The sequence below is a fragment of the Eleutherodactylus coqui genome, chromosome 1 (assembly GCF_035609145.1).
Source record: "Eleutherodactylus coqui strain aEleCoq1 chromosome 1, aEleCoq1.hap1, whole genome shotgun sequence".
Lineage (NCBI taxonomy): Eukaryota > Metazoa > Chordata > Amphibia > Anura > Eleutherodactylidae > Eleutherodactylus > Eleutherodactylus coqui.
Genome location: NC_089837.1, coordinates 364,691,495 through 364,711,754, shown reverse-complemented (window position 1 = coordinate 364,711,754; position 20,260 = coordinate 364,691,495). Strand labels below are relative to the sequence as shown.

The 20,260-nt window shown below is 43.5% G+C and overlaps 1 protein-coding gene across 3 annotated transcripts in view; it reads left to right on the top strand.

The window, feature by feature from the left end:
- Nucleotides 1-20,260, top strand: part of TAB3 (TGF-beta activated kinase 1 (MAP3K7) binding protein 3) — a 44,541-nt gene that overhangs the window by 4,153 nt on the left and 20,128 nt on the right. For 2 of the 3 annotated variants that reach the window (XM_066577949.1, XM_066577935.1), the window contains exon 2: nucleotides 15,732-15,917. In XM_066577949.1, the coding sequence (XP_066434046.1) occupies nucleotides 15,816-15,917 (102 nt within the window). In that variant the 5' untranslated portion in view covers nucleotides 15,732-15,815. The remainder of the gene's footprint in view (nucleotides 1-15,731; nucleotides 15,918-20,260) is intronic. The other variant, XM_066577943.1, reaches the window with a different exon arrangement.

Below are 20,260 nucleotides of genomic sequence, written 5' to 3'. Positions count from 1 at the left end.
AGCCGGGCAGGGAGAGGCCGGTAGAGCATCACCCCATGACTTGGAGCTCCGTTCTGTCTGCATCTTCAGCGTATGTTAGTTGTGAAGCCCCACAGCGTTACAGAAAAAAACCTATGTGAATGTTATGTACGTAACCGTCCCGAGTTCATACTACCCGTGGTTCAGGCAGCCTGCTGACAGGTTCCCTCTCGAGGTACGGAGCTGTGCCTGGTAAACAATGAGGGGGCACAGCACTTGGCAGAACAATGTGGCCCCTTCAAACAGCTGCTCCAAGGTGCCACCAAAATATTACAGGGTTCTGTCGCTTTCGTGGTCGCCACTTTCGTCTGCATCTGTACCTCGTAGCAGAAGTGGCTTCCTTCTAAGTCGGTAATCTAAAAGACTAGTTGCTGGTAAGCATCTGTCATCCTCAGTGACCATTTAGTAGCTCTTTAGCCGTCTACTCATAGTGACCAGATTGGCAGATGCAGTTCAGTACAAGGCGGAGTTGGCACTGAGGGCAAAGAGGGGAACCAGTGTGCCAGCACGGAGGTCTTGTCAGTCACATCACACTGATTTGTATAGAGTTCTGTTGTCTACCCAGTATGGGAGAGAAAATAGCATCTGCTGTACTATTAGGGCATTGTGTGGCACTTCCATCCCTTCACATTGTAACATAGACTGAAGCAATAACAGTAACTCCTCTTTCTCCAACTAGAAGGACCGGCTCACACAAGTTGTCTGCTGCGGAAGATCTGCAGCAAATAGTGCGAACGTGTGTATTTTCAAGGTTGAAATTGGCCCTTGTGATCCGCAGTGAGAATCCACCACCTAGCCGGGCTGTGGACCTAGAACCTGCAGATCCCAGATACTCTGCGTGTTCCTTACGTCTCATCTGCACGGCTTGTACTATAAACGCTGTGGAATCTCCACAGAAACATCTGCTGCAGTTTCCTGCGACGTTGATGGCGTGTGCGAAGACACCCTAGGGTGACGTGGCAACTCTTAGCCACTGTGGAGCTGAAGTCAGGGTTCCTTTTTTTTTTTTTTTTTAAAGTGGAGTTGGTAGAAATGTACCAACTTCGGCTTGTAAAAACAACAAAACAAAGGTAGAGCTCAGATTTGAGACCCTCTATGAAGGAGGATCTGATGGGGTCAATACTATTTCTGAGAACAAATTCATAGACTGCGCAAATGTTTAGTACATTTCTGTTGAAAGCCTTTTCCCACTTACTGCCTGTATTGCATATTTACAACTTATTAAACTTTTGTTTCCTGAAATTGTATTCCAATAGTTATATTTTTTGTTCTATACAATTATTATAAGGGTGGGGATAAGCCCGATGTTACCATCTTACTATATGAAGGAGGTTTGGCTTACCGACCAGTGTAGCCGTGTGACTTTGCACTCTCAGGCCCCGTGTCCTCTTGCACGCACGCAATCCTATAGTGGTATCCATGCGTGCCCGCGGACATAGAGAGGAAAATACATTTTCTTACCTCTGCAGATCCAGTACGGGTCTCCTCCGTCACAGCTGCATCTTCTGTCTTCAGCACGGCAGATATGTCTGTATGCGCCTGGTGCATGCACAGTGCTTTCTTTTTTTCCCCCACATCTCCTGCTTTCCCGTGGATCCATGCCCTGTCCACAGTGACAGCTGCAGGCGGTCCCCTGTTCAGACAGCTTCCATTGACTTCAACGTAAGCCATCCGCACGGGATCTGGAGGAAAATGGAGCGTGCTGCGATTTCTTCTGTGTGCGATCCGCACGTCGGGAAAAAAATCACATCTGCATGCTTTATACTGTCCTGCGGACGCTAATGCATCTCTATGGGCGGCTTGTTTTGCGGATCTCCCAAAAATCAAATCTGCCTGTGGACATTGGGTGTCATTGTTAGGCTGCCTGCACACGGCTGGGTTGTATTCTGCACGTGTGATACCACATGTGGAATGTGACCCTGTGCCCAGCTGGTGACCCCCGTGTACCTGTCCAGATTCTTCTTATCTGTATTGCGGATGTTCTCGTCGGTGCACATAATCTGGAGACAGGATGCCCGCTCTGGATTCTGCAATGCAAAACCAGCCGTGTGCAACATAATGAGATCACGTTGCAAGTCACAAGTTGCTGTAACCCAAATATCCCTTTTTAAAAATCCAACCTCTATGGATTTTTTTTGCTACCACTTGATATTCGTACCATGATTCCATTGAGCTTAATGAGCATGTAAGGTTGCAAAGCTATACGGTAATCGCTGGTCATGTGACCCTTGGTAGCCCCAGTGTAAATGTAGAGCTCAGACACAGCCTATAGCAGTGAAGTGTATCAACTCCGCCGACCCAGACAGGGACATCTGTATCACTAAGCCATGAGCGTAATGCCAGGCTAGTGCCACGGACCGCTCCAGAGAACACACTTATTCAGCATGTCGCTGGTTAGTAGTGGATTCACTTACTGCTGTTAAGTAGAGGGCAAGCGAAAAACACAAATGGCAGTAGCCTATATTAAACCATTGGCGGCTTGGCTTTGGGAATTGTCCGGCCCTTACATAGAACAACGTGCACTAGACATAGCGCGTCAGTTCTACTGGCAATTTTTGGGTGAGCAGCGAGTAATGTATGCGTGCTGTTACCCCATAGGGGAACCCGCAGTGGAATCCAGCCTTGACCGCGGCCGGCGACACTGCATACCGCTTTTCTTTCATTTTCATCTGTATCGCGGATGGTCTCGATGGCCCGCCGTCGGACATGCACAGTAGAGATTGTTTATTTATTTATTTATTTTTTTTCCTTTTCAAATGTTTGTTTCCTGCGCCGTCGCTGCACAATGTCAATTGCAGAAGGGCCGCTAGTCTGATGCCTTCCATCGACTTCAAGCCGTCCGCGCAGAATCCATGAAAAAATGGAGCATGCTGCATATTTTTTTTTTTTTTCCTCCGTGAGCAGAAATCGTGGTTCGATTTCGCTTGTGTGCAGGAAGAATCCTTTTTCTATAACGAGTGACAAATGGCATTTGCTGCGGATTCGCAGAGTAGACGCCAACCGTGGATTCGCAGCAAAAATTCGTTTGTGTGCAGGCGGCCTAAGGCAACACTTTCTCATTGGATTTTTGCCAAGAAAATCCATACAGTATGACACTTCTGGAATGGCCTTCAGTGTAACACTTGGGGCAGGTTAAGGATGCATTCACATGGGCGAGCGCTAGATCGCTTTGGGAAACTCATGCCAATATCGCGCTTGTAAAATTGCGATGCTGAATATGAGCACGATGCGTTTTTGCTTAAAAGCGCATTGCCTTGCATCTATGTACTTGTGATTTACACACGTGAGAAGATTTCAAGTACTTCCAATAGGTTTCAATGGTAAAAGTTGCACACAAGATGCACGGCAATTTTTATTTTAAGATCCACTAGGAAGAAATGGGCAATGAATTGTGCAAAATAGGGCATGCAGCAACATTTCAATCTCGCAGCATTGAGATGATACAATCCCCTTAATAAACCCTGCATCTCCCGGTCCTTGACCCTATCACTATGCCATATGTACCTGCTCACTGTAGTGGGGGTATTACATTTGTGAACTAGTAAGGTGTTTAACCCCTTAAGGACCAAACACTTTATAGAGATTTTACCCAGGTGGTGTATTATTTTTTTCTGTGACATATAGGGCTATTTTTTACATCTTTCTTCACTGACGTTTTTTTCCGTTTTTTGTTTTATTTTATTGTGGGTAAAAACATTTATAGTTGTTTATATTAACATAAATTTATTAAGTAAAAAAAAAAAAGTACAGGAATGGGTTCCTCATTTTGTTTTGGTATATAATTTGGATTACAGGGTGCATACAGAGACAGTTTTGGTTGGCATTGGCTTTGGGTAATTTTCTTTCTTACCTATATATTTTTTTCTGTAATTTTTTTTTTTTTTTTTAACTTTTTTGTGTAGCTATTTTTTTTTTTAACCATCTATGTCCCCCATGATGTCATATCAGACCTCTGGGTGTCATTCACGTGTTTTTTTTTTTTTTTCTTTCTTTATTACACATTTTCCACTGTAGCTGGGGCATCCATAGGAGCCCCAGATACAGCAAAAGCATCCCCTGTAATAACAATAGTCTGCTAGGACCCTGCAGATCTGCTGTGCCAGGGGGGCTCCTGGTGGTCTTGTGATCACTGGCTCACGTAGTGGAAGTTATACTCATTGAACACATTGTACCCCGGAAATGAGAAGGCAGAAGCAATTAAAAAACTCTTCTCCCTTCTCCTCCGGGTTCTCAGCTGTCTCTGCCATCAGGTGGGATTAAAGCCCAGGGCCAAACACTGTATATTTACCACACTTGGTCCTTAAGGGGTTGATGATTTGCCACATTGAGCAATAAATAGAGGGCAGTTTTAAAGGGTTAAATGTCTTATGTGAAGTTTTAGAGGGATTAATTACTGAGCTCCTTGGTCATTGGCCGCTGCAGCCTATGAACAATACGTCAGAGGGGAGACCCGGAGCGGCGGTTCTGAACTCAGTGGGGAACCAGGAGAGGTGAGTATTGGCTGGCTTATTGATTTTTAACATGGGGGACCTGTTTAGCTACAATTTAAATAACTCGGACAACTTGTTTAAGTTCTTTATGAATGACAGAAAACTGAGATCTTGAAAGCTTGGCATATAATTAAGAAGAGAAATCTTAGAGCCTGAATGCTCTTCTGTTAGTCAGGCTGCAGTCTTTTTGGCATGGACCTTGCTACTTAAGGAGTCTTTCTAGGAAGAGTTAGCTGACGCATCTAGACGTACCGAGGGATCGCTGCACATGTTGGTGCCTCCATTAGAGACGGGCTGACAGGCTTTGATGAATTGCTGTTATTTTGAGGAGGCATAACGGTGCACTTCTTGGCATGTTGGGTCGTTCAGCGCCTACTGCAGTTGCTGGATGGTATTCAGGGGGTGAGGTGAGTCCAGTAAGGGCCATTGTTATTTTCTGTCCTTGCATGATTTATTCTAGCCATGTAAAGGGGTCAGTTACACCCAACTGCGCAAATGTAGATTTATTGGTCTGACTCATTTCTAATTATATTGCGCCCCTCCAAAAATAGGAGAGCCACACAAATAAAATCATGAGTTTTTGAATGTACCGAGGCAAGGAAAAATTTGGGGAAAGGGTTTTTATTGTGGAAAAACTATATACATTTTTTTTTTAAATATATTTTTGGTATCGTCGTAATTGTACCAACTCGCCGAAAACAAATTTGTCATTTACACCGCATAGTTGAAAAATATATAGAATTCACATTTTTCCCCTTAAAGAGAAATTAAGTTGTACAATACATTTATATGTACTTCAAAATGGTAATCATGAACCATACAGCTCGCCACACAACGAACGAGCCGTATATGACTATTTTGATACCAAAATAAAGTTTTATGTATCTTGAAATAGGGAGATGAAAATCCCAAAAAATCACTACATCCTTAAAGCCACAGGACATAGGTTTACATCTTGGCAGGGTGGTAGTTAATGCAACAAGATGTAAACGCTGGTGCATGCCAAGATACATCTCAGCATGTAAAGTATTTACAGAGGGAGCACGCTGCAATACAATTGCCATGGCCTGTGATCACAGGTGTGAACGATAATGCATTGTAATATAGGAGTACTGCAATGCATTATCATAGCGATCAGAGCTTTTACGGTTCAAGTTCCCCACAGAAACATAAAAAATGTGTTTGTAAAAAAAAAAAATATATATATATATCAATCACCCTTCTTTGTGCTTCCCCCGTCAGTATAAAAAAAAAAATTTTTTTAAAAACCCACATATTTGGTATCATCATAACCAGTAACGACCTGTACAATAAATTGAACGCACTAGTTATCCTGCGTGGCAAAAAGCTAAAAAAAATAAACCGCAGCAAAATGCTTATTTTATTCATTTTGCCTCCCCAAAAAACGCAATAAAAAAGGTTAAAAAAAAACAAAAAACCTGTGTTCCCTAAAATAATACCAATAAAAACTACAGCTTGTTGTGCAAAAAACAGCCCCTCATAGTGCAATGCGAGGTTTCCCATTGAAAACAATAAATAAAAAAATAAAAAATACTCTGTGATCCTCCACCGCGGCAGAGGATCGCTACTTCCCTGAACTGATGTAAGGCGTTTTTGACACAAGCACCTAGTACCCATGGGGAAATTGCAAAAGTGTATTATCTGGCCGAATTTCATGGCCCAGTATCTCCCTTGTGAAATTAGCCTAAGGCTTGGCTGACTGACAACCAGGCTCCTGCTGTAACAGACAGTAGCTGGGAAACCTCAGATCCTGCATGCAGCTACTTTTTCTCATGGTATTTTGAGCTGGATCTGTGGCGGAACCTCCGGCTTGAAGTTTGAAAGCGGCCTAAAATTTCCCCTCAAATTTCAATCTTCATATAAGAAATCCCAATTCGTCATGAACCAAACAAAATATTTTTCCTTATCGCGCCTGGTGAACGCCATAATCATTTAAAAAAAGTAATGCCAGCAATTTTTCTTGTTTGCATCCCAAAAAACTCAATAAAAGTAATCCAGAAGTCACATGATGTACCTGAAAATGTTACAAATAAAAACTACAACTCTTCATGCAAAAACAAAAAAAAACAAGACCTCACAGCTCGCCGGAAAAATAAGTCGTGGATCTTGGAATGCAGCCATGCAGATTCAATAGGTTTTCTTTCAAAACATGTTTTTGTGAAAAAGTAGTAAAACGAAAATCTGTATGTACTTGGTGTTGTAGTTTTTGTGTGATCCCCATGGTTGAACTGAAATAACACCCATTCATTTGAATATGTATGTACGTGCCTGCGGCTCCGGCTGTTTGATGTGCCGGCTTATCGGGCAGCCGGCGCATGCGCAGACCGCAGCTGGCAGTGGATGAGTGACGTTTCTGTGTGGGGCTCTGCGAGAATTTCCGCTCATGTGCAGGCGCTCTAAGTCTTATTTTGTCCATTTATTGTATGAAAATAGTACATGTAATTGTTAGGTGTCCTGCACCCCAGACTGCGCACGGACGTCTGCCGTCTGATCCAAGTTGGGGAACTTTAACTGTCCGTGTGCATGCACCCACACGGAGTGCAGTAGGGGCTGAGCCTCGTGTAAGGAAATGTCTATTACTGATAACAGTACATATTTGTAAGCTCCTTTTATGATTATTATCCAGATTTCATGAAAGGACATCCTGGATTTAATAAAACAATGACTGGAAGGGTGGGTTACTGCAGCTTTAGTCCCAGCACACCCATATAGTTGGGGGGTGAAGGGACGATGAGCTCGATAATTTAGCACTTGGCAAATTTCATATCATTTTAAAGCCTGTTTCATTGTAACCTGGGTAATTATCTGTAATACACTGGTAATCTTGATACGGAAATATATATAATTTTTATTTTTATTTTAAAGTTATAAATTTAAGTTAGAAAACTTATAAGTTAGAAAACTGCAAGAAAAAACAATTTTTTGATGTGTTTTAGCAGAATTGCAAGCACAAGCTATCAGTAGCCATAGACAGCTTTGTGAAAGTATAATTCCCTGCAGCCGCCCTTGGAGGTTATCAGCAAACTATAAGGATGGCATAAACAGCTGTCTATAGAATCTGTGTGGAGTGCAAACTATTGACACTAGATGGACTCGAAGGGTTAATTTCCCTAGGCTTCCCATCGGTAGCTGCGGATTGTTTGTTATGGGGGTATGTAACTAATTTACAAAGTCTTGTACCTCTAGTTTGGAAGTTCTCTATTTCTCTCACACGCATACTTAGTCCGGCTGCACACGAGCAGATTTGCCTTGCGGAATCCGGAGCGGGCGTCCACCTCTGGATTCTGCAGCACGTACGGCTCATAACATACTATTGAAAATCGCTTTTTCCTCTACACAAGCGGAAATCTATTGCGATTTGATCACAGCTTGTTCTGTTTTTGCGCAGATTCCAAATAAACGGCTGTCCGATCCGTGGCCTTTCTGCAATGGCATTGCGAAGAGGTTGGTGAGTCCACGTCATCACTAGGCAATGACGCAGGAAAAGCAGGGGTCTAAAAAAAAAAAAAAGCTGTACTGCGCATGTCCGATACCGGATACGGGATCCGACCCGCCGTGTGCAGGCTGCCTGACCACAGGCATTCTAGCATTGCGTTCCCCGTGGCGAACATCGGTCGGGGCATTTAGATCCCGCTGTCAGAATTGACAGCGACATTTAAAGGGTTAACAGCTCGAATAAGCGGCATGGCCCCTCCCCCGATCCTGGGTGACCTGAGAAGAAAAGACATTTGTGTGTCAGGCTTGAACTGCCGCAGTGTTGCAGCACATAGCATAAAGCAAACGGACCCCATTATAATCAATGGGGTCCCACCAGCAGCGTTTGGTTGCATCATATGGCCGTTTGGAGTGAGGTTGTATTTTCCTGCTTCCTGAAAGAAGCAGAAAAATGGAAATCACTAGTACTGATGTGACTGTGCCCCTAATCCTGTTTTGGTGCTACTGCTATTTTGCTTAGCTTGCATTAGAGGTACTTGTTGCGTTGGGTGTGTTTTGCAGGAGACTATTGGGATCTGAATGGAAGCGGTGAAGCCGGTGTGATCAGTGTCACAATTATTGATGTCCTCAGATTATCCAGTGTGTCATACTGTAGGTGGCAGCTGGAGGATATGTGCTTTAGCCCCCTTGTATGGTTACTGACCAAACACTGCTGTGTGAACGTGGACTTAAGGGCTCTCATACGGCCATATTGCAATTGCATGTTCTTGATTTTTCATGCCAATCCCATGAACTATCTTGGCGTGCAAATCGGAGGCGGAATGCAGCAAATTACGGCCTTCTGAGCCCGGCCTTACACTGATTAAGCCTCTAGCCTCATGCTGTTCCAGAATCGCCCGTTTTGCTCCTGCAGTGATCAGGACGCCCGCTCTTTCGAGAGAAGTAAGAGTCCAGAGTTTTCTCTGTAGATGATTTGTGAAGCTATGGACTAATGTACACCTAGGTCTTTAGTAAAGCTTTTGTTCCCTCTTCCGGCTTCATCACTAGACGAAGTCTTCTGAAAGTTGTTTGCGTCAAGGTGTTTCACACTGACAGTCTTTTGTCAGAGCTCAGATTTAGCTGTAACCCAGCCTGCTTTGTGTGCGTTTAATGGGCAAAGCACCTGTGAAATCCAAACTTCCAATCTCATCTCCTTAAAGGGAACCTGTCATCACCTGTGTGACTCGTAAACTGTTGTAGGTAAAGGAATAAGGAGTCCGGTGAGTCTCATACTCTGCATGCTCGGTTCTTGAGCCCAGCCTAAGACATGAACAGTATGACTGCTTGTGTTAGGCTGCTTTCACATCTGCGTCGGAGAGCAGGAAAGGGGAATCCCTTGGCCGAACAGATCCATCTTATGATGGGACTGAACGCACCCCATTGACTATAATGGGGTCAGTTCGGTTTTTGCTCAGCTGCCCGGCATTTAACAGGGAAAAAATGCATGCAGCGCTATTTCTTCTGGTATTTAGTGCCAGATCTTCGATGGAACCCAACTTTATTAGGGTGAATGCCCACAGGCGGATTTCTACCGTGTTTTCCACTGCGGAAATCTGCGTATGAATTCTGCAGCTCTTAGGTTCTATTGAACCTAATAGCTTTCTGCCTGCCAACGCTCACATGCAGAATTCTACCGTGGATTTCTGCCACAGGAGGTCTCCATTAATAGAGAGCGTGGAATTCCGCGATCACTGGCAGGCAGTTTTTTGTTTTTAATCGCGGTACTCCCGTGGTGTAAATCCATGGGCATATCCCACGATGCTCATGGGCATGAGCCCTTAGTCCTAGATATACATAAACACAATCGCCATTTTATTAGTGATTAATGCAGAAATCCCGAGTAAGGCCTCATGCGCATGGGGCAAATTGAGCAGCTGAATTCGTGCTTGTCAGCAGGCGCAGGTGATCTGCTGCTCAATGTGCCCATTGATGCGCATGTAGATTCCCCTCTCCATGCACATTTTTATTTTTGGCGGCTACATGCCGAAATAAAATCGCAGCGTGCTCTATTTTTCTCTGGATCCCGCAGGGACGGCTTCCATTGAAGCTGTCAGTGTGGACGTGCCGCGGATCTGCGGGAAAGCAAGAGATTTAAAAAACAAAACATCCTCCGTGCTAAAGAAAGAAGATGCGGCCGCAACGGAGGAGACCCGCACTGGATCCGCAGAGGTAAGGACCTGTGTTTTAATGCCCATGCCTGCAGGCAAGCACAGATTCTGCTGCGGAATTCAGCAGCGGAATCCATGTGTGCATGCAGCCTTAGGCCAGCTGCACACTTTGCTCTCGCTCACGACCTGAAGGTTGCAAGTGCAAGTGCAATCCCTGCATGGTTCAGGTAGCCGGCTCAAGGTTGACTCGGCATTCCATCCTTCCAATGAGTACCCAGCTTGGTGGTGGTAATAAATTATCTGAAAGCGCTGCGGAATAAGTTGGCTCTATACAAATTACAAGATTTACCTGGCTTTCTTCTATCTTCTCTGTACTGCGGATGGTCCCCAGCGATAACATGGAATCTGCGACCTTTCCGCAATGTCATTGCGGAAGGGCCACGGAACGGATAGCTTCCATTGAATTCATTGGAAGCCGTACACGTGGAATCTGTACAAAAATAGAACATGCTGCAATTTTTTCCTCCGCAAGTGGATTATCGCAGTTGACTTCTGCTCGTGTAGAGGAAAAAGTGGTTTTAAATAGCATGTTATGGCCGGTATTTGCTGCTGAATCCGGAGGCGGATGCCCGCTCCAGATTCCGCAACGCAAATATGCTCGTGTGCAGGCGGCTTGATTCCAAATGGTTCACTTCTTCTTGCAACAGTCTTTCAAAAACTAGTGTGATCTGCCTTTGAGATCCCGTTGTCCCTTTAAGCCCTCTATTTCCTTTCCCCGGCGGCTTATGTTTCAGTAGGCTTTTTACAGTGTGCTGGAATGTGTCTCCACCAACTCGGAGACCTCAAACAAGTAACACCATTCCTTTTTCTACAAATAGATAGTGACAGCACCGTAGAGGAAAGTGATCGAGGAGTCACCGGTCGTCATAGCAGGCGTGCTTCCTGTAGGTAGTATACTTACTTTGTAAGACTTTGTAAAGGGTGAAATCCCTGCATTCTGATGGATGAGGTTTTGAGAACCTCATCTACTAGTTCCGTAAATTGCTGTGGATTCGCACTGTAAGTCTGCAGCAGGTCCACCATGTCTGGACCCGGCCTTCCAGTGAATTCCATGGAGGGTACACTGCTGCATAGAAGGATTGATGCTTTCCATAGAATAGTAGATTTGAGCTGACCTAGTGGTGCTGTGGATTTCCATATGGCAAAAAATACTTTACACATTTAGTGACCACTAATGTGTGGTGTTACAGCAGTCACTAATGAGGCCGAGACCTGCCAAAGCTCCTGTTCTACGGCATGTTTGGCCTGGCATGGAGGTTCCGTGCTGGGAAGAGCAGGAGCTTGACTTCTTGCTTAGGACAGGCTCACACAAGCGTAATTTAATCATTTATGCAAATAAGGAAGATGGAACAATACCTCTGCAGCGCCACCTATTGGGTGGCAGCATTCCTTCAAATCAATGTACGACCCTTTATACAGGTCTTTAGAACAATGATTGGGAATTGACGGCCAAGCCAGAATCCATACATAGACAGCCGTTTCAGAGTTTTTGCCCCTCATCAGTGTGCAGTAGGTTTCTGGTTTGGCTAGTGAGAGGCCTGTGATGTGGGTCGGGAGGGGTATCTGTGAGAGGCCTGTGACGTGCGTTGGAAGGGGTATCGGTGAGAGGCCTATGACGTGAGTTGAGAGGGGTATCGGTGAGATTTATTTGTTCTAAAAACCTGTAGAGTTGGGCATTGATTTGCAGGAATGCTGCCATCCAATAGGTGGCGCTGCAGATGTATTGTTCCATCTTCCATATTTGCATATATTACCCAGAGGAGCATGCATAGCCTTAAAAGTATCCTAACCTTCTAGGTGCTCTCCTTAAGGAGTGACGGTACCCCTCCCGACTTTCAGCAAGTATTGCACGCACAATACTCCACGAATGAGTCGAAAACATTGATTTTTCATTCACCCATTCACACTAACTTTAAAAAAAAAAAAAGAATTTATTGCATAAAATAGAACGCAGCATTTTCTATTTTACAGCATATTACTCGCGATAGAACCTTATTGTTCCTTATAGGAGGGTGATAAATACACAATTACATTGCGTACGCGGCATTTATACGCATCTTTTCCTATAGCTGCCTTGCACTTTATTGATTGCAGCATCTTATGAGTTAAAGGGCATTGCAGGGAGAATACTATTGATGACCTAACCTCAGGATAGGCCATCAATAGTTGATCGGCTGGGACCTGTCGCTCAAGATCCCGACCGATCAGCTGATTGTGCACCCGCTGACGGGTCAGAGCGAAAGCAGAAGTCTCTGCCACGACCCCTGTGAAGTGGCTGATGCTTGTAACAGCAAGTGTAGCTGTCATTTAAATCAGTCCAGTGTGCGCGGTCTTATTTGTGTATGACTGTACATACAGGTAACTGTCAATCACTAATAGCTCCACCCATTCAACTGTTCAGCTCAGAATGAGCAGAGATATAAATGAATAATAATCTTATATCTGCTCGGCTCCTCCTGCTCTGTAACATCATGCCTGCAGCTTGGACAGGTGCCCTTTAAACGGCCGGAGTCGGAGCTGCTGGTGTATTTCAGCAGGTCACTGAAGCATGGGAATGCGTCATGTAGACGTTTGCAGACATAGTAGCTTGCACTGTGATTCTTCCTCCATAAGGGAGTGCCTGATAAGTAAAGGCAATTTACACCTTATTTTAGGGCGTTCCTTTATAGTACAAGGCAGCTGCTCGAATGCTTGGTCAAGGAGGGTCTTCAAGGAAGGTCAGTCACTAATTACTAGTGGTTGAAAATAGACATTACACTGGTAGATTAATCATGTTTGGCACTTGTCTGTGTCATGGGCTTTGACCTTTCGTAAAGCTAATGTTTACACTGGCAAAGTGTAAAGCGCTAAACCCGTTGGAGACTGGCATGTATACCAGGACAGCGGTATGTGGCCCAAATCACTTCATTCTGTATACAGCGTGTTGGCACCAACCCGGAGATGTGCTGCAGGAAGTACGTAGTAAAGCTAAAGGAGTGCACAATCCACTAACTGCACTCGTTTACGGGGGAAAAGACAGTTTTTTTCAGAATTAGGCCGGGCTCACACGACTGTATGGTGTAAAAATCGCAGCAATTTTCCTACGTATGCAACTACGTATCCTTGCATATTTTCATGTTTTTTGCCTGCGTATGAACAGCGTATTTGTCATGCATTGGCTTCCTGGTTTCTTTATTTTTTAATCTTTCTGTTCATGTTTCCTAGCACCATTCGTAAAAAAAAAAGTACAAACCTATGCAATGTAATTGCGTATGTACTTCATCCCGAACACACCCATACAAAACAATAGTGCTGTACACACACAATGCGCAGTAACTAGTACTATCTGTGTTTTCTTTATGCGCATAATCTATGCAATAAATGTACGCAAGTGTGAATGGAACAATGAAAAGCAATGTACTCATCAATGCCAGTCACCACGTCCTATGAAGAGCGTTCATTCTATGCATAGTACACAATTGAAATCCGTCCATGTGAGCCTGGCTGCATCTGTTAGCCGTTCTTTTGGCTTCATTAATGTAATGGGATGTCTGCAGGGATTGCTTTAAAAAATAAAAAAGTGCATCCCAAAGGGTGTTTTCACACATGGTGGAAGGATCCACAGCAAAGTTCGCATGTAAGGCAGCCGGCTTCACGCGGATGTAAGTGCAATCGCGTGCGCCTTGGAGCAATGTTTTTGTGCAATGAACGAGGCTCTTTTGCATGCATATCTGCATGTTTTATTGTACTTCTACTGCATCACAAACGAACGCACTGATTGAAATAGTGTGTGTTTTTAGCGCAACTGCGCAGTGTTGCATGCATCTTCTTGCATATTGACTTTAATATAAGGAGGCCTTGTGTGGCGCAGAGCATTAAGGCAGCAGAAATGCAGTCATATATATATATATATATATATATATATACACGGCATCTTGCTGTCAAACACCTTCCTTGGGACCCCCTTCCCCCCCTCCCTTTTGTCTCCTATTGGGAGAAAGTTGTCCGTTTCTATTCCGGACTCTTGCATATGTTGCCGGTAACATATGCAACACAAGAAAAGTTAAAATACTCTCTAGATAGTATAGGTGTCCAGACCTCATTCACCACATTTACCCAACAGTTTCTGATTCCTGCTGGCTTTGCGGTGGGAACGATGTTGCATGTTTGGAGTCCCCAAACCTGAGGCCCTTTTTGTAATTCTGTCGTCTTTCTGTATGAAAAGGTAACACGCAGTTCCTTTGTGCATTCTCCACAGTTGGCTTTGCTCTCCCATCATCCCATGTAACCTATCCTTGGTCGAAAAGGGTCTGTTATGTCATTTTCTTAGAGCGGTGAGGGCAGTGGTCCCTAGACGTTGGTATAGTACACACCCTTCCTCCATCGTGACATTTGTTCAGGAAGTGAACCATCTATTGCGAATGGAGGAATTAATAGCTGAAGACTCGCCTGACTCTCATAATAACCTATAAATGTGGTTCTCTTGGTCCTTTTTCCAAGGGACACCGAAGTTCCAAGTTTCTTGAGTTAAGCCAAAGGAAGCTAGTATGACTCCTAAAGGAAAGAAAAAGATGGTTGGATTTCCCTCCTAACTCTTCCTATGCATACTTTCTCCTAGATTCAGAACAGTGCTCTTCACATTACTCCCAGTTTCTGTATTGGGAACCATAATGCTGCACCACACTTGGGCTCTATTTGATGGTAGTGATACTCTTGCATTCTGTCACCATTGCTCAACCATACCCAGCAGAAGAACAATAGATTATTCTTTTCTGTGGACCACAACGTGCAGATCCTTCTGCAGCAAAATCTATACTTCCAGGGGTTAAAGGTGAAAACCATGGGCTCCCTTATGGTACATCCACACAAGAGGGGAAAAAATTGATGTAGATTTTTACACAAATTCCACAGGAAATCTACTACAAAATTTGTATGTCTAACATGTTGTCACAGTTTTTCTGTGGAGTTCATCCTATGCCTTGCAGTGAAAATATCCAAAAACATTTGAGATGCCTTGGATTTACCTCCCACGCTGCATGTCGGTTTACATGCGGCTATTCTGCCACTACGTGTGGATGAGATTTGTTATGATCTCATCCACTTTGCTGTTACTGCGGTACATTGGGCATTCTCCGACCACAAGTCTATATGGAAAATCCTTAGCCCTAGACCCTGCAACCACGTCTAGCCAATGGAAAACCAGTTGCGGGCACAAATATCCACATCCAATAAAGAAACTTGACTGTGTTGAAACTTGATTGCTTGCTGATTCCGGTCAGTAATTATCTGGAAACCAAGCTTTATTCCAATGTGGCAGCCATGCAAGTTATTCTCCCATTTTTTTCTTATTCTCACCATGCTCCATAAGAAGTGAGCTCGGGAAATGTAAGTCTCAGGTGTAGAAAGTCTTGGAAATGACCATGGAAATGATGTGTGCCTCAGTCCTTTTTGGTATAAGCTCTGTCACTGAATGGACAACATGTTATAGATATTTTACAATGACACTGTGCTTAATAAAAATCAGTCTGAGAAATGTTGTCTAAAGTGTCCTAAATTATATTTTTACTTTTTTTTTTGCCAGAAAATGCCGGAAGGGTCAGAAGACCACAATCACTGGTGGGCGATCTGAGTCCGGTTCCAATCTTCATCCAGCATACATCTGGAGATGGCACAGAGCAGTCATCAGCTTGACATCCAGGTATTAAATGATCTGCAGCAACGCTTCCCTGAGATCCCACCTGAAGTGGTATCTCAGTGCATGATGCAGGTATGTGTTAGTGTGATGAGTCCTCTTACTGTCTCGCTGTTGTCCATAACCTGCTGTATTACTAATACCCTGAATAGGTCAGAACTGTGATACTAACACTGTAACACCCGGCTACTGGACAATTGTCTGCAGTTGTAGAAAGCTTACCGTTAAGGTCCGCTCTGTGTGTTAAAAAATAAAAGCATGTGAAGGATTTTTACAATTTTCTTTGTCTTGTTAAAATAGAAATACAATGATATATTCAACACTGTAAGGGCTTATGCCCTATGGCAGAGTCGGATTCCAAATACGAAATCTTGCAGTGGAATCGGACCTGTCTCCCCACAGAGACCCATACTCGCCTCTCCGGATCCGCCGCAAGTGTCTCGCCCGGCACGTACGCGCAGTTCAGGGCATGACGCGCTGGCGCTGGGCTGTAACGCGGATTCTCACAGTACTTCCAAAGTGCCCACTGCGTGGAATATCGCAGGACGGACGACTTCCATTGACTGCAATGGAAGCCGTCCATGCGTTTTTTTTTTTGTTTTTTTTCTCCCGCACAGCATAGAACATTCTGCGATTCTTGCCCGTGGGTGGAAAGTCGCAGTTGATTTCCACTCATGGGCAGGGGAGAATCTTTTAACTTAGCATGTCTATGGATGGACTTTGCTGCGGAATTCGTGACGGGGGTCTGGCCGTGAATTCCACAGCGGTAATCTGTCCGTGGGCAATAGCCCTATAGAAAGGCATCAAAGTAAGGCTGTTCACATCTGCGTTTTGAAGCCTTCTTTTAGGGGTTTGATCACAGATCCAGCATGAAATGCTAGAAGATAAAGTCCTGCATGAAAGGACTTCTTCCAGTGAAGTGCCCGAAGTTTGAACAAAAGCTGAACATCCCCAGTATAGACAGTGGAGTCCATTCGGCCACGAGATTCCCCTTCCCTGCTCCCATAACGGAGCAGGAAAACTAAATCCCTAAATGCAGATGTGAACATAGCCTTAAACGATCAAAGGTATGTCATAGCATGTGGTTTTGACACATTTGTGCTCTCTAGAAACCCATGGAAACATTAGTGTTCTTTTTTTGATAAATATGTCATGTTTATATATCTGTGTTTTATGTGTTTTCTTGTTTTGTGAACTGAACTACCACAAAAAATGTAATTAGTGTATTTTTCAATTACAAAGCATATGTATGTCATAGGTTCAGGTCATCTGGTTTGGGATCCTCCTAAAAGAAAACTGTGTCTGAATAGGCATCATTGTTCAGATGGTTGTTGAAGTGTGCAAATGACTTGTTTGTTTGCTCTTACACTGAGCGATGACTGGTCATTAGTTGTTTGCCAACATATCATTTATGGAGGGGATCTCCATGTAAGTTGTTCAAATACGAACGATTATGACTTTATACCAGGCAACTTTTTGATCAATCTGCAACTTTTTTTTTTTGGTAAGCTGAAACAACTGGCGATTTATAGCTCATCACCTGTTGGCGGCCAAGTTTACGCTAAACTAAGCTTTGATTATTCAGCTGATGGTACCTTTACCCGGGACGACCGTTAGACTACTGAACAAATACAGTGGTGTTTAATCTCTAACCTACTGTAAATCCTTGCAAATAGGATATACTGGATGGATAGTTGTACATCATAAATGTGCAGGAAGGCCTTCATTCTTGACTATGGGGATATAGACTATTATATCGTCTGCCTGTATCACTGTGAAATGTATTAACCTCAAAAACACTTCAAGCTTAGCTACAATATCGTTGACTAAACATATTGGTCCATTAGTTCTAGCGAGTGCCACAGCTTACCATCTTTATAAAGGGCAGTTCGCGCTCATTGATTCTAGAAATAGAGCTGAGGCGACCTTTCAGATATTGGTTGGCACCATTAATACATGACTCAATATGATCAGCCTGTCTCTATGGGGAGTCTTTAGAGCAGCTAGTCAAAATATAAACAGGCTACCAAAGCAATATGTAGAGTATGGTGTTGGGAAGTAAGCTGCAGGAAATGGGTTAATATTTTTTTTATTTGCAATTGATGCTCTGGTTAACTTTATTTTTTTTTTTTTTCCAGTGTATTATTCAAAAAATAAAGGGAGGATTTTTAAGCTGTCTTCTGCTTTTTCTGTATACTTGCACAAAGTGATCAGCTTTAATCTTCTGGTATTGTACACAGTACGTCATTACATTTATTGAAATATGGAGAAGACATCAGTCAGTGTAATATCACACTTGTTCCACTATGCTGCATGTCATTCCTGTTAACAGGCTTATTCAGGGTGATGCGGCATAGTGTAACGTCTATCTCATGCTTCTATAATAATCTGGTAGAAAAGGAATTTTGTGTCCCTAATTGCCTACCATAGATCTAATTATTTCTTGGCACCTTAGAGAACAATAGTTGGCAGTTAATCTATACTTCTTCATTAGTCTTATGGCAAGGAAAGGTATTCATATTTACGGTACAAGTTCAGCCCATGAATAAAAGTGGTTTGTCAGGAGTACTTGAAAAATAGCGCCAAGAAAAAAATGAAATGCTGTAGATACGGTAGAGCAAGACGATAACTTGAAAGTTGGTACTAAAATGTAAGATCTGGCATTTAAGGCTGTATGACCCATATAGCTTTTTGGTTAGGTATTGGGGGTTATTGTTCTGCTAACACCAGTCTGTGTAAGAGCTTTCCTTAATTTTTCTTAAATTTTTCTATAATAGTATAGGGTCCCATAGGGAAACCTATTCTATATCTTCTGTTGGGGGTACAAATGGTGGTACATCTGAGAGAGAATGGGAGGGGGGTGAAATTGAATTGTGTTATGGGGTATTGTTTGTTATACAAAAAAGTGACAAAGTATTTCAATAAATATTAATTAAAAAAACATTCTATATAAACTGCCTGTTGTTGAGGCAGGATAGCTACCACAGTTCTGTTAACCCCTTAAGGTCCTGGGCTCTAATCTTGGCTGATAGCAAAAATATTGCGTGGGATTGAAGCTGCTGCAATCAAGCAGGATCAGGTCGGGTCTTCAGCTGTGAGACACAGACACAGCAGAGAAGGGTGAAGCGCTTCTCCTCCCCTAGGCTACATGGTGCTCAATCAGCGCTATGTACTAAAGCGTGAAAGTGGAAGTAACACTTCCAATGTGTGATCATGTGACTGCCGGGTCCCCCTGTTTCGGCTTAGCTGCAGGGTCCTAGCAGACCTTGATCAGCTTTGTTAGTGACTAGTGTCACTACATGGGGATGTTTTTCCCTGTAACTGGAGCTCCTATGGATGCTGCAGTGGAAAAGTGTGAAATAAAAAAAAGATGCGAATGACCCGTAGAGGTCTTATATGATGTCATGGGGGTCATAGATAGTAAAGAAAAAAATTACAGAATAAAATAAAAATATATGCATAAAGAAAATGGCCCAATGCCAACCAAAACTGTCTTCATATGCACCCTGAAATCTGGTCGTTGAGGGGTTAATCAAAATAGATGAATTATATTAGTCGCAGACTTCCTCCATGACTAAGTTCTTCATGTCCTGTTTTTTTCCCATACTGCATCTTCAGCAAAGAAATAATTGTCATGATTCTAAAGGAAGAACTAAATCAAAGTTGTATTTCTGGCGGGGGCATAAATTCACAGTGCAGCTTCTATTAATACAATGTGGTGTTTCCATTAAAAAAGTTGACCTCTTTGGCCTATTCCTATGTGTTAGAAGGGTCTCCTGACGAGCTAATTACTGGGTACTGCACAGCTGGGACCCCCAGCAGTCGGCTGTAGTATTCAGAGGCAAGAGTGCACTTTCCCTGTAGCTGCATCACAATGGAAATGAAAATCTACAGGTGCCCATTAAAATGAAAGCTCTGTCTATATAATGCAGGGATGTGCCGCTCTTCCAATGTATGACCTCGAAATTCAGCTCAAGATTCTCTAAAAGGCCATTTCAAAATGGGCTTTCTAAACTACATCACCCCGCTTTTAAAGGATTGTTTTAGGTCTTTAGGTGTGTTAGTCTTATCTGAAACTGGAAAAGAAGTGCTTCAAACATCATTAGTTCCATTTATAAATTACATAAAGGCTAAAGAACTCCGAGAACATATTGCAAAGTATTGCAGGCTAGAGCTGTATTCAGAGTCTGTTGGTACTGGTGTGTCTTGATGCCAACGGAAGCGAGGGGTTTGACAGGAGGAATGCCCCTGTCACACCCCCAGCTTCTGATTGGCTTTCACGATACTTCGGCTGGGTGAGTAGTCTGCTGCTGCTGGCAGCATCGGTGATTTTGGCCGAGGAACATAGGGGACCCTGAGGAGTCTGCAAGTGCTGCTGCCAACCGTGGCTCCGCATTGGTAACCCCTCCTACCGATCA